Source organism: Pan troglodytes, chromosome 12 (genome assembly GCF_028858775.2).
Source record: "Pan troglodytes isolate AG18354 chromosome 12, NHGRI_mPanTro3-v2.0_pri, whole genome shotgun sequence".
NCBI lineage: Eukaryota > Metazoa > Chordata > Mammalia > Primates > Hominidae > Pan > Pan troglodytes.
In genome coordinates, this window is record NC_072410.2 from 49,762,035 (window position 1) to 49,776,425 (window position 14,391).

Here is a 14,391-nt window from a genome sequence, read left to right on the forward strand (position 1 = left end):
CCTATGTCCATCGCTCTCATCTGCAAGTGGACACTTGCGGACTGCCCTAGTCCATGCTGACACAGTTTTGAGATGATTAGGTATGGCCCTTTCCCACCAGGGACTCAAAAGCCCCCTGGTCCTCTCAGGCCACCGTCCAGTCCCTGTACTTGGCCTCTCTTCACCTTATCCCCAGGTACCCCTGGCCAGAGTATCCCTAAGCTGCACCAGGTGCTGGCAGGGCCTAGGTCCTGCCCGGGGTTCACTGCAGATCTCCGAGGTAGGCTAGGCCAGACCTGGCTGGGCCACCGTTAAAGGTGACCAAGAAGCTGGCTCAGGCTGTGCTTGACCTTGTGGAGGGTCCCCTGTCCCTTTAGGCTGCTTGCAGAGACAGGACTCACTGAGCAGTGACTGCACATGGGAAGGAGGTTGGGGAAAGTGGCAGTGATCATATTTAAGCTCTGTTGTTGGGATGTGAGTGGAGTGGAAGGGGGTCTTCAGGGTGATGGGGGTCCTGAAGAGGCTTGTGCTCTGTGGTCAGAGGCCGCATCCAGGCTCTCACACTTCTGAGCAGGTTGGGAACTCAAGCTCTGGGGAACGAGGAAGCCCCAAGAGTCAGTTTCTTCTTCCCAAGGCTCTGCCAGCTCCTCTGCAGGCCCCAGCCTGAAGCCTGGGAGGTGGGCTACACGCTGCCTAAGAGTGGCCTGAGACACACGCACCTGGACCCCACACCAAACTCCACCATTCCCACCCCATTCTACCCGCTGTCTCCTCATATGGAAACGAGACCTCTGACGAGACCCTCCTTCAGCCCCTTCCCACCAGGACCTCTGTGACTGCAGGCCTCCTTGAGGTTTGCAGAGCTCCTGGGGGCTGCACGGCTCCCCTCATATTCCCTAGCAAGCCTCTCTCCTCCCTCGGTTCTCCTCATTCTGTGCTGGGAGGGTCCGAAGGCAGAGCAGGCCATCACCCTCTTACAGAAGAATGAACAAAGTCAGACTTGCTAAAAGTGATACTGAGCTGGCCAGAGCCCAGGCCTCCCAGGCCCAGCCCAGGGCTATTTCAAGCCCTGTGAGATAACCCCTCACCCCTATAGCTGAGAAACTGAGCAGTGTGGCCTGGAGGCAGCCAAGGCTACGCGGTGTCCTCCCTGTTCTGCCTCCAAGTTCCCCCCTAGTTTTTCAGAGTGTGTGTGTGTGCACACGCCTGTGTCACGTGACTGATGCATGTGCAGGCACATGTGCTGAGTATGTGGGAAGCCCTGGGATGCTCACTGCAGCCATTTCTCTCCCCTTGGAGAGAGGTGGTTTCAGGGCCATGCTGTGTCCCTGGTCTAGAACAGCAATCGTGTGGGAGATCTCAGTTTCTATTTATACATGGAGATGTTAGGAAAGACAGTGAGCCCAGGAGCATGTGTGCTGGCATCGGAATCGATTGGGGACTGGTAATTAATTTGCTTAGACCTTAATTAATTCTCCAGTTCTTTCTTATTTGTGGACTGTCACGCCTAATTGTGTTCAGGAGCTCAAGCTCGGAGCGGGCCCTCCGTTAATTGACGTATGGTTGCTGCGAGGTGAAGTTAATGGTTTGGGAAGCTGGGCAAACAGTGTAATTAAAGGTCAGTAGAGGAGGCATTGGAAAAATACACACCCCCAGGTCTAGCCACCAGTCTCTGTGAGCAGAGTCTGTTCCAGGGGTTGCCGGCCCCACAGGCTTCTCAAGGGGCCTTGGAGGAGGGATACCAGTAGCAGTTACCAGCAGGAAGGAGGGCCAAGTCCTGGGTCCCAGAGGCGGCAGTGGCCAGGGGAATAGACATCTCGTTGACAGCAATGGGTGGGGCAGGGGCCTTAGGGAGGTGGAGACAGAGGTGTTGTCTCAGCAAGCACATCTATAAAGCTGGCCCTCTGGACTCTGGGTAGGTGTGTGCATGGGGAGGGCAGGAAGCCCTGAAGGTCACCCCAGGCTGCCTGGCTGCATCCACTGAGAGCAGGGAACAGGCAGTGAGTGTCATGTGCTCATCAAGACCCCCAGCTAGGCCCTGAGCTCCTCATGAGGGAGGCCTGAGCTTTGGCATCAGCCAGCTGCTCCTTCCAAGGAGAACAAGCTTCCTGCAGGCACCGGAAATGCCAGCCTCAGCAGCTCCTTGCTGAGAAATGACTTCTTCCTGTGCCGTCCCCAGCAGTCTCCTATGTTAAATGTCAGGATTTATTTTATTGCCATGAAAAGATCTCGGTGTTAACCAATGAGTCCGTTGCCCAGGGTGTCCTGGCACTGTTTGGGAGAAGGTCTTCTGTTCATTCACAGGTGTGGCAAACCTGTTCCCTGACGTCCATGCCCCCTTCTCCCCAAGGCCACACGGGTCTTCATGTCATTGAACCCCTCTTGGCTCCACTGCTCCCCCTTTGTGCTCAGTCCACCCTGCTTCCTCCGTCTAGGAGTGGCCATGGCAGTGCTGCCCAAGTCTGGAGGGCCTACCCCCAGGTCAGAGCACAGCTCCCCAGGCCTCATCCCCTGTGAGCAGGAGGCAGCAGTGTGCACCTGTGGCAGCTTGTCCTGGGCCCTGTGACATCAAGGTCCATCCATCAAGGTCAGTGGTGCTTCACGTGGCATCCATGCCCTTCAGGCACCTCTGGATGCCATGAGTCCCTTCTTTGACCTGCCCTGCTCTTGCCTCTCCTGTGCCCCACTGCAGCCCTGGAGAACGCTGCCGTCCTCCTCTCCTCCCTCTTGCCGGGCCCCAGGCCTTTGCATGTGGCCCTGATGTCTGGATACCTGCTCTTCCCACTACCTCAAGCACCCTCTGCCCTCCCTCGACTACCAGGCCTTTGTGACTCGGCTCAAACACCATCTCCTCTTGGAAGCCCTCACTGGGAGTCCCAGCCAGGGTTAGATGGCAGCTACCTGTGTGTGCCGATGTCTATCTGGGGACTGCCCGTGTTGTTTCCAAGCCTGCCTCCCCCATTAGACATTGAGTGCCCCAAGGCAGGGACTGGATCTCATCTACAACCACACTCAGCCCCCTCGGTGCCTGGCACACAGTCAGTGCTCAATGTGGGTTTATTCAATGATCAAATGAGTGCTTTGACACAAAAGGTTTGAGATGAGTCACTCGTGGCAGAACCTCACCCTGATGACAGTGGTGGCCAGATTCTGTAGCTACCTGGACATTTATTCTGGACCTTTTCCACTTTTTAAAGTTGTTTTGGAGTGCTCTGTTTTCTTGTTTACATTTTTACCATCACTGTGGTCCACTCTTAGTCAGCAGGCCTAGGGTGGATGACCAATGGGCCCACCCCTTTCCAGATCATCCTGGGCACATTATCCAACCCTTCCAGGCCATTATGGCCCCGTCTATAAAATGGATACTAGTATCTCTAAGCAAAGTTTTCATGGGGATTGAACATGTCAATTTCCCAGCGTAGCATGAGCACCTACTAAATGTTGATCCTCTTCCAGCTCCACTCTGTTCCTCCTGCCCCAATCAGGGGTGGCACATTCCTGCCATCAGGGAACTTGTTCTTTGGGGGTAAGAGGTGGTTAGATGTTCAAAATGGCACGCACACACACACACACACACACACACACAAAGTTCCAGTGATAAGGGCAATAAAGTTTTATAGAGGATGAAACCCATTCGATAATCTCTCTAAATCACCTTCCATCACCTCTACGATTTTAGGAATCTAATATGAACTGAATTATGTACGGAAATGGTGTTTGTTGAGAAAAGGGCCGGGATAATTAGATCATGTTATCAAAGGAATATGTGGGCGTGGTGCTGTGGATTTTGAGGAGCCATGGAAGGTTGGGCTGGGCTGGGTGCCAGAATTGGTGGCAGCCTCAGAACTGGCATGGGCCCCTGCTGTGTGTCAGGCCCCAAGAGGACACAGGCAGTGGGTCCAAGGCAGCCAGAGGAAAGTGTCTAGTGTCCCAGGGCTCTGTCTTCAGTTTCATTCCCTTCAGTTATTTTGATGCCTTGGATGGAGGAGGCCTGTGGCTCATATTCAAAAAACAGGGACACCAACCTGGCAGGGATTGTGAATTCATGGGCAAGAGCACCAGGATCTAAAAAGATCCATCGAGGTGGGCCGATGAGATCTCACAAGGTTTGATGTAAGCCTTGCTGTTCAAAAAATGTAGGTGCACAAGTGTGAGGGTGTCAAGACCTGACTTGGCTGAAGTTCTCAAGACAGAGACCCGGGGGTCTCGTGTGCCGTGTGCTCAGAATGGGTCCCTGGTGTGGTGTGTGCCTCTGATGATGCTCACTCAGATTTCAGCTGCATTACTAAAGATAGAACACCAAGAACAAAGGAGTCTGTTTAATTCTGGCTGTACACGTCAAGAGTAGCTCTGATAAGTGGTAACGCCACAAGAGTGACAGGATCTTCTGAAAAAAATGAGAGCCTGTTATTGGAATGAGCTGCCTGACTCCTGGATTTGAGGGAAATGTCTGATTAGTAGACAGGCCCCAGAAGCTGTGAGGGGCACTCGCACGCGACCAAGGCACCTGTTTCCAAGCAGCTTGCTCAGGATCTGGCATACCGTAGGTGCTCCATAAGTGCTTGTTGCGTAAATGGCCTTCCAGTTCTGGGGTTTTATAATTCCTGAAATCCAGAAGGTAGAGAAGCCCAGAGGCAGAGAAAGTGGGGAGGTGTAATGCAGAGGGAGGGAGGGGCTATGCAGGAGGGGAATGCAGGAGGGGGCAGGGGGCCTGGCTGGGCTGGCCTGGCCTGCTGGGGAACAGAGGAGGGCATGTTGGCGCTATGAGTGTTAGCTTGGGGTTTGAGCTTTATCTTTGGTTGATGAGGAACCATTGAAGAATCTCAAGCTAAGAGGCAGCTGTGATAAAAAGGGGCTTTTTAAAAAGATGGATGTGTTAGCAGGAATCATATTAAGAGATTCCAAACTTCCGAGTCAGCCTACACCTAGACTTACAGGCTGATTTTTCAATCCAGAAATTCCCGATCCTGAGTCGGTGACACTTCAATATGGGTTGTGAAACTCTCCCCAAATTCTCAAGCTACTTAAGAGAAAATTTGTGCTGCTTACTTAGCACTGCCTCTCAGGTGGAATAATGGGGATTTTTGTGAAATCAAGCAAATATGAGGGCATGCATCCTTATTTGATAATCATCACTGTCTTAAAGGCAGAGGGGTTGTATTCTGCTGTGATTCGAGTGTGAGAGAGAGAGTATGTGTGAGTGTGTAAAGGTAGTAATATGCCTACATGTATATACATAGACCTTCCCGGGCAGGGACATGAGAACCTGGCTATAGTGGTTGCCTCTGGGGAGGGGGTAAAGTTTAGGGTTGGGAAGGAGACTTACTTTTTATTATTTCCCCTTTTACACCATTTGAATCATTGACTGTGTTGCCCACAACGGTGGAAGGAAGGAAGAGAGGGAGGGAGGAGAGAAGAGAGAAGAGGGGAGGGGAGGCCAGCATTACCTCCCACTTCTTGCAGAAGAGGAAGTGGAATATGGAAGTACTTAGTCCAACATCAGTCTTGAGCCAGAATAGCAGCTGAAGTCTCATGCTTGCTACTAGAGTGCTTGTTTGTTCGTTTTAATGAAAATGGCTCTATTTCTTTCTGATAATACATAATAGAATAAGCAATCCTACTTCTCTCTCCAGAGTCATTTAGTATATATCCCTCCAAATTCAAGTTAACATCTAAAAGTATATGAATCTCTGCCTATTATATCTATATGTAGTGTAAATATGTCTATATAAATGTAACAATACAAATGGGTTCATATATAGATATATGTATACTATTCTGTAAACTGTTTTTTAACCTCACAGTCAATTTTAGATGTCTTTCCATGGCAGTCATAAAATTGTAACTTCTCCTTAATAGCCACAGTAGTTTGTTCCATGGCTATTTTTAAATGATTTCTTTCTTTCTTTATTTATAGACGGAGTCTTGCTCTGTCGCCCAGGCTGGAGTGCAGTGGCATGATCTCGGCTCACTGCAACCTCCGCCTCCTGGGTTCAAGTGATTCTTCTGTCTTGGCCTCCCGAGTAGCTGGGATTACAGGTGCATGCCACCATGCCTGGCTAATTTTTGTGTTTTTAGTAGAGACAGGGTTTCGCCATGTTGACCAGGCTGGTCGTGAACTCCTGACCTCAGGTGATCCACCTGCCTCGGCCTCTCAAAGTGCTGGGATTACAGGCATGAGCCACTGCACTCGGCCTGTTTTTTTAATTATGAAATTTTTCTATTAACATAGAAAATTGAAGAAATAGAGAAAGAGAACGTTAGATACACTCAAAGCCCTCCGCCTTCTTGATTCTGGTTTCTTTCTCTCCCCACAGAAGGCACCGACCTGGAGTTAGTGTATGCTTACCATTTAGGTTTTATATTTTAGCATATGTGCATGTACCATAAGCCATCAATTGTATTGTTCATGAATTTTTCAAAATTTATATTAACTGTACCATACTGTACATATCCTTTTGAAACTTGCCTTTCATTGTGGTTTTGAAATGTATTTATGTTAATACATATACATTCATTTCAGCTGCCATAGGCATTCGTACTGTGTGGCTATCCACAGGTGATTAATTGGGGACATTTAGGTTGTTTTCAGTCTCTCATTATTATACAGTCCTGCTCTAAACAACCTTGTGCTCTAAACAGCTCATGTGCACATGAGTAAGAGTTTCTCCTGGGCAAAAGTTTTCAAACCTTCATCTGTATTATAATCACCTGGGGAATTAAAAAAAAAACAGATCTGGGCCCTACCTCAGCTTTGGTTTCACTTGTGCTGGGAATCGCCAGGCTAGCGTGTGTACCCAGACATGGAATGGACACATTAGAGGGTACACACGTTTCTAGCTTTATTAAATATTGCCAGGTGGGCATACGGGCATTTACCCAACCTGCAGGGTATGAATTTTTGTTTCCCTACAACCTCTTCAATATTTGATATTATCAATCTCTTAAAATTTTTGTTCATCTGGGCCGGGCGTGGTGGCTCACACCTGTAATCCCAGCACTTTGAGAGGCTGAGGCGAGTGGATCACCTGAGTTCAGGAGTTCAAGACCAGCTTAGCCAACATGGTGAAAACCCATCTCTACTAAAAATACAAAAATTAGCTGGGCATGATGGTGGGCGCCTGTAATTGCAGCTACTTGGGAGGCTGAGGCAGGAGAATCGCTTGAACCCGGAAGGCAGAGGTTGCAGTGAGCCGAGATTGTGCCACTGCACTCCAGCCTGGGTGTCAGAGTGAGACTCCATCTCAAAAAAAAAAAGAAAAAGAAAAATGCGTTCATCTGAACTGGTTTATTTCTCATTTTAATTTGCATTTTTCCAATTCCCAGTATAGTTGGGAACCTTTTCTTAACTTTATTGGACATTTGGGTTTCCAAACAGAAGAGAGAGCAAGAGGATATCCTTATTTCATACCATCCACAAAAAAAAAATTCAAGATAGATTGAAGGCCTAAATGTGATAAGTAAAAAATTAAAACCTTTGGAAGAAAATATAGATGAACACTGGAGTAGGGTTAGAGTTTCTTTTTTTTTTTTTTTTCTTATTCTTTCTTTCTTTCTTTTTTTTTTTTTTTTGAGGCAGAGTCTGTCTCTGTTTCCCAGGCTGGAGTGCAGTGGTGCAATCTTGGCTCACTGCAGTCTCCGCCTCCTGGTTCAAGTGATTCTCTTGCCTCAGCCTCCTGAGTAGCTAGGACTACAGGCGTGTGCCACCATGCCCGACTAATTTTTGTATTTTAGTAGAGATGGGGTTTCTCCATGTTGGGCAGGTTGATCTCAAACTCCTGACCTCAAGTGATCCACTCACGTCGGCCTCCCAAAGTGCTGGGATTACAGGAGTGAGGCACCACACCCCGCCTAGAGTTTCTTAACAACACAAAATGTATATACCAGGAAGGATTCTTTATCTGACTATATATTAAACTATATGACAGAAGGCACCATGTTGTGAGAAAAACAAGTCACAGGCTGGGAATAGCTGTTTGTAAACCCTTTAACCAATGAGGTTTAGCCTCCAAAACCTATAAAGAACTCCTGCAGATTTTTTTTTCCTCAGATCTAGAAACCTAACCCTGATTATTAGTGAGATTGAGTTCATGTTTATTAGTTTTTCAGCCTTTTATGAATTGCCTACTCATATGTTTTTCTATGATTTTGATCACCATATCTTTTTCTTAATAATTGTTAAAGCTCTTATACATCGTATGGATTTTTTGGCTGAAATTAGCAGAAACCCTCAACACAAACTGTTGAGGGTTTAAATAATAAGGGAGTCTATTACTTTACAAAGGGCGAGTCTCAGGCGGGGCATCCAGGGTGCTTCCCGCAGTGTTGCTCTGCTGGCCTCCCGGTGGGCTTCATCTCAGGCTTGTGGAAGATGGCGGCAGCAGCTCCAAGCATCACGTCTGGACCCAGTGTCCAGAGGACAAGAGGCTCTGCCGGCCTCTCAACCCTTCTTAGATGGGAGGAGACCTTCCCCAGAAGTCCCCAGCAGACATTCCTGGTTGTCTGGAATCGGGTCACATGCCTCTTCCTAGACCAGTCACTGCCCGTGGGAGGATTATTACTATTAGTTTGGATTAATCTCGGGCGGGGGTAGAATAGCTCTTAGGAGTCAGTCACCATGACCCTCCATAACTTAAGATTAGTAGCCCTTTGTTTATCATATGTAATAAATATCACTTTCCAGGTCCCCATTTCTTATAGTATGGTTTCTAAATCGATCTTGAATGCTGTGTTTCTAAGATGCCTGAGTTATAAGAGGTATTAACATAATAGCCTTTTAGAAGAGAACTATAATTAGTGTCCATTGGAAGGAATAAGCAAGTATTCACTTACACATTCAATACCAGTCACTTTCTTTAGTACCACAGAGTTGGAGTCTAAGCCTCCTTCACATTTTCTTGTTCTTTTTTGGGCATTGGTTGTTAAACACAGCATCGTGGCCACCACTGCTTTTTGTAGTCCTGCTTCTAATCTCCACTCCTTTAGCCTGTTTAAGATGAATGGTATAATTTCAAAGCATATAAAAGAATATTGGGAATTTTTTGTTTGCATTTCTGATTTGGTTATACTTAGGTCTCATATTTGTTCTTTACTTGAAGAAAAAAATATTCCTGAAATTAATCAGCTTCTTTAGGAAGCCGACATGTTGTAGGTACCTAAGTGTGGGACCCATGACTAGGTTACGTCAATCCCTGCTGGCTTTAAAATGCGTGTGATCTTCTTCAAGAAGTTTGGCAGTTTTTTTTTACTTTTTGGGTAAATGAAACATGATTATATTCTCACTGTAAAAATTTAAATATTATAGAAAATTCTGGTGTAAAAAAGTGGAAGTCTTTCAACAACCCCTAATTCTCAAATTGAATTCCTTTCCCCAAGGAGACCACTCTGTGAGCTGTGAACCTTCCAAAACATTACCTGTGGATTTATGCACACATATATGTGCATATGCCAATTACAGGGTTTTACATACAGTAAATCATCATGTACATACTCAGTAGCTTTTTTCACATAACAGTTTGTTTTGGAGATCTTCCCATGTGAGTTCCCTAATGGTGGACATTTAGGTTGTTTCTAATTATTTGCTCTTACAAACAGTGCTATAATTAACATCCTTGTAAATGTCTCTTTGTGCATATGGGCAAGCATTTCTTTAGGGTAGCTATCTATGGTTTGGCAATTTCTACTGTCTTTAATTGCATTGCCTGGTATCTGGCAGACGATCTTCTGCATGTACAATAACTTTTCATGTCCGTGCTCCATTATAGTGTAAGTTTTAGAAAGATGTTTTAGGCAACAATTAGGAATCTAAGTTTAAGTTCAAATTCTGTATGGATTGCTGTGGTCAGCTGAGGTGACACTTGAATGAATGGATACCTGTACACATGGCTGCATTCACACATGTACAGGCAATTGTGCTGAGTAGCAGGTAAGATTCCCTTCTCTGACAACTTTCATTGTAAGGCACATTATGATTTTTAAAACATTAAAATATGGGACGGTGCATCGTAGAATTGAGGAGTTATGGTAGTTTATTTTCCCCAAATCAGTAGCCCATTGCTGCATGTCCGTGTTTAAATGGTCCTTTCCCTGTGAGTTGATAGAACTGCTTTACTACCAATTAATTTCCCTGACAGATGGGTGAGTTGCAGGACTAGTGTACTGCATTGATCTGCTTGTCTATTCCTGCCCTAGTTCAGGGGGCAGGCTCCCCCATGATCTTCTTTTGGAGAACTTTCTTGCACATTTGTCTTTCTGTCTACTGCTCTTTCTTCCTCCCCACACTGCCCCTTTTACACCGGGTGCTTCATTAGCTTTTCACAATCTGCATGATTTTGCATCGCAATGGGTCGGATGTGAGAACATCTGCAGCAGGCAAGAGCAAATTCTCTTCAGGACTTAACACTGAGCTTGCCATCATCAAGAAGCAAAGTCTTTCTCTCTCCTTCTCTTTCTCTCTCTCATTCCTTGACATCTCCCACATTGCTGCTCAAACATCAGTTATGCCTGAGTCTTGAATGGTGTCAATCTGAGTTGAAAATGTGCCAGCTTTCTTAACATCATCACTAACAGGCTGCTTAATTAACCTGCTGATACCATCAATAATAGATCTTGCTGGTGTGTTGGAGAGGAGACCTGTGCCCCAGGGTTGTGCATGTTCTTGTTCTCTCTGTCTCTGTTTTTTTTTTTTTTTCTCTCTCTCTCTCTATCATTTGCTTAGGCTCTCAGTGTCCCTGTCACAGGAGCCGGACTTGCCAGGAGTGGGATGGGAAGGATCAGGGACAGTTTGAAAAGGATATGGCAGAATTGAAAGTTTGGGATGAGCTCATGGAAATGAAATCACTGTAACAGGCTGGCATTCCCACTGCCCAAGGGCATGGATGGCTGGTAGCCTCTGCATACGGCAGGTGCTCAATAAAGGCCAACCAATGTACACAGTCAACAGAAGAGATTGCAGGTCATGTGCCATCTGTGCAGGCTGTAAGAATTGCCGGTTTCAAGGGAGGAGCCTGGGGAGGGGGCAGGTACCATCATTCTGAGATGACTTTTAGGGTTTTCTCTGTTTTTTTTCCATTCAGGCAGCTTCAGAATTGTCCTGGAGGGGCCGGATGAGGGGAAGGAGGCTGGGTTTTCACTTCCTTTCATGCTTCATCTTTCATCTCAGTGGTTTTGTGTTTGAACCAAAGCTGTCTTGCTCGCCCCATGTTTAATGTTTGGAGATTACAGGGAGAGAGTGAGATGCCACTGTGAGTCAGGGCTGGTCCACTACCACCTCCAGATCCACACTCTCTCTTCTGTTTGTCTCCCCTATGCATACACACACAAAATGGGGGCTGGAGACATTTCAGCTGTCCCCACTTTCCCCTGACTTGGCATGGGCACAGGTGCAGAGGCTGACATTTTGTGTGAGCTCAGCCAGCACCCAGAAATCCCATGGAGACCCTACATTCTGCCCCTCCTTTTATGCCCGGAGAAGCCAAGGTGGGGTTGGGGTGGCAATGGCTCAAGTCCCCAGAGTGAGCTGGTAGCTCCTGACTTTAGCAGGATGCTCGTCTCCTGGACCACATTCCTGTAACTTTGCCTTTCTGGGAGTGGCGGTGGTGGTGGTATGGTGGACAGCGTCATCAGAGGGCTAGGATTGATGCCTTTCAGGGCAGAAAACCCCACTATCCTCTCAACGGTTTTCTTAGGTCTCCTGGGAACCGAAAGCCTGGCAGCCCCAAGGGCATGGGGGATGCATAGCCTCCCTAAGGCCACTAGAGGGCATGTCACTAACACAGAGGCCAGGTGGCTGCTTCCCAAGGCTACCCTGGGGGACCCTTCTGGGCCCTGAGCCCTGGGCGCCTGGGGCTGAGGCGGGAGAGATATGGAGCCAGAATTGGAACCCAAGCCCGATGGCCCCAAACCCAGGCTCCCATCCCCTCCTGGTCATGCCCTGCTAACCAGATCTCCTTTACCTTGGATTCAGCTTCCTAATTCTGTCTGTCACTGACTGTGGTGAAAACAAGGGTTTCTCAGTGTCAGCAATGTTGACATATTTGGGGGCCAGATGATCCTTTGGTGGGGGGACTGTCCTGTGCCTTGCGAGATGTTTAGCAGCACCTCTGGCCTCTGTCCACCAGATGCCTGCAGCAACCCCTGACCCCTAGATCACAATCACTGAAAATGCCCTCAAACATGGCCAAATGCCCCACAGAACCGCTCCTGGCAGAGAGCGGCTGTTTAGGGCAGGTGAGCATGCCTGTTGTGGGGCAGGAGAGCCCGGGACACAGAGGGACTGCCCATGGTTTCCACTGCACTGAGCGTCGGTGGAAGCAGGAGAGATGCTCGAAGATGGCGTGTGTGCTCTAAATACATTTTAGAACTGTATTTGGCCTCCTGCTTTTCTTCTCCAAAGACTGCAGAGTCTCTCGGTCTTCCCCTGTTTATTCCACCTCCCCATTTTAATGAAACAGGCGACTGAGGCCCCAGGGGTCTCAAGCCACACCTCACCCACAGAACCCTGTGCCCCAGCTGTGAGCACCTTGGACCACTCGTTGGCTCAGGCCCCAGGAGCATCTGTGGTCTCCCTCCCACTCCGCCTGCCCACTAGGCCCCGCCACCCTCCAGCTCCCCAAACCCTGGTGGCCCCCCCCACTGGAAGGAGGGGGAAGCAGCAGGTGTTGATGCTAATCAGCGTTCACAGCCCAGAACTGCAGTCGCTCCCAGGCTCACACACTCCCCAAAATTAAACACTCATTATACAAAATTAATTGACATTAATTAGCAAAAATTAAAACTTTAAACACAGCAAGGCGCTTTGGGGGGAGGAGTGAAGCAGGCAGACTCCGCATTTGTCACCCCCCACTCCCCACCTGCCCACCCCTCCCAGGTCCCCCCACTTCCATCCTGCAGCGGGGCTGGGAGAGTTCAGGCGGGGTCAACACCCACACTGCACTGGGCCATGGGGCCTGGCCCAGTCATGTGAGTCCCAGGATGGGGGAGCAGAAAGAGGATCCCTGAGCTAGTTGCCAGCTAATGGGTGGCCCCAGACTTCAACAACCAGTGCTTCACTAAGGAGCCGGGAACCCTCCCCTTAGCCCAGGTTCCCAAGATCTCAGATGGCAGAGGGGCCTAGCCAAAGGCAGGCACTCAGCCATAGGAAGCAAGAATGGACAAGGTCTGCCTTTAACTCAGCCCGCTGCTCCTGCCCCAACCCTCTTGCCCCCTGAGTATTCAGAGGCAGAGGTACTGTAGCCTTTCTGCTCTGTCCCACTCTGCTGTGTGACCTCAATAAGTCACTCCTCTTCTCTGAGCCTCAGTCTTCCATCCATATGATGAGGGGGTGGTGCTGGGTGAACACTGAGGTTTCTGCCTCTCTGGCACCTGCTGTCAGGGAGGCAAATTTCTGGGAACTTGATTTGCTCAGAGACAGGAGGGGCTGGATGTGGGACCGACAGTTTAAGAGGATAGGGCAGCGCAAGGGCCCCAGTGATGGTGGAACATCAGGCCTCGGGGTCAGGGGGGATGCGACTTCAGGTCAGACAGCCCTCCCAGATGGACACCCACTTTGCCTGCCTAGTGGGCTTGCCCTGGAGGAGAGGAAAGCAGCCCCTCGGTAAGTGGCCGCTCTCTGAGGCCAGAACGGGTGTCCTCCCTGATACCTGTTCTTTTCCACTTTCGCTTACCAGGTTCCCAAGGGCCCCCAGATCCCTCACCAGGCTGATAGGCAGATGGACAACAGAACCACCCCTTCCCTAACCTTTGCCCATGCATTTGAACACAGAACCCCAAGGCTTGAATAGGAAGGAGTGTAGTGACCTCCCTCCAGGTGGAATGCCATCTTCCTCCTCATCCTGCTCTCTGCATCCCCTCTCTCTGCAGCCAGTGCCAATATCTGCAATGTGGTCCTGATGCGGTACGGGGAGCTGGAGGAAGGGATTGATGTCCTGGACAGCGATGGCAACCTCGTGGGCTCCTCCAAGATTGCAGCCCGACACGTGGGTCTGGGGGTTCGCAGGGTTGGGGAGGCCAGCAACAGGGAGGGGAGTGGTTTTCCTTTAGCGTGTGTCTTCCACAGGCTTCTATCCAGGGTACCCTTATTTTGGCATCTTGATGTCTCCTCCTCACCCCACCCCCACCTCCAATCTGCATGAGTCTGGGCCTCTGGCCTCCCGCCTGTTCCGCTGGACATGGTCTCACTGCTGTGAAAAGTCCCTGTCTCTTGTTGCAGCCCCTCAGGACCCAGCTTCTTGCTTGTCTCACCCAGAGGAGGTGTTAATTGGTGAGGGCAGAGGAGACTCCCTCAGAGCTCTCTTCCCCTTGCCTCTGCCCAGGGCCCTATCTCCCGGGCCTTCACATCCTCTTGGGTAAGCCGAGGAAGCCTGGAAGGCCAGTGGTTTGTGGTTCTGGGTTAATAGGCACTTCTGCAGGTGA

At 49.1% G+C, this 14,391-nt stretch overlaps 1 protein-coding gene across 28 annotated transcripts in view; it reads left to right on the forward strand.

Moving 5' to 3' along the window:
- The window catches only part of SFXN5 (sideroflexin 5), a 129,485-nt gene that overhangs the window by 85,967 nt on the left and 29,127 nt on the right, over positions 1-14,391 (forward strand). For 14 of the 28 annotated variants that reach the window (XR_010149103.1, XR_010149104.1, XR_010149105.1 and 11 more), the window contains exon 11: positions 13,840-13,955. The exons of the other annotated variants lie outside the window; for them this stretch is intronic. Coding sequence is in view for 7 of the 14 variants with exons in the window: in XM_016948770.4 (XP_016804259.1) it covers positions 13,840-13,955 (116 nt within the window). In the remaining 7 variants the exon portion in view is untranslated. The remainder of the gene's footprint in view (positions 1-13,839; positions 13,956-14,391) is intronic. 28 annotated transcript variants of the gene reach the window in all.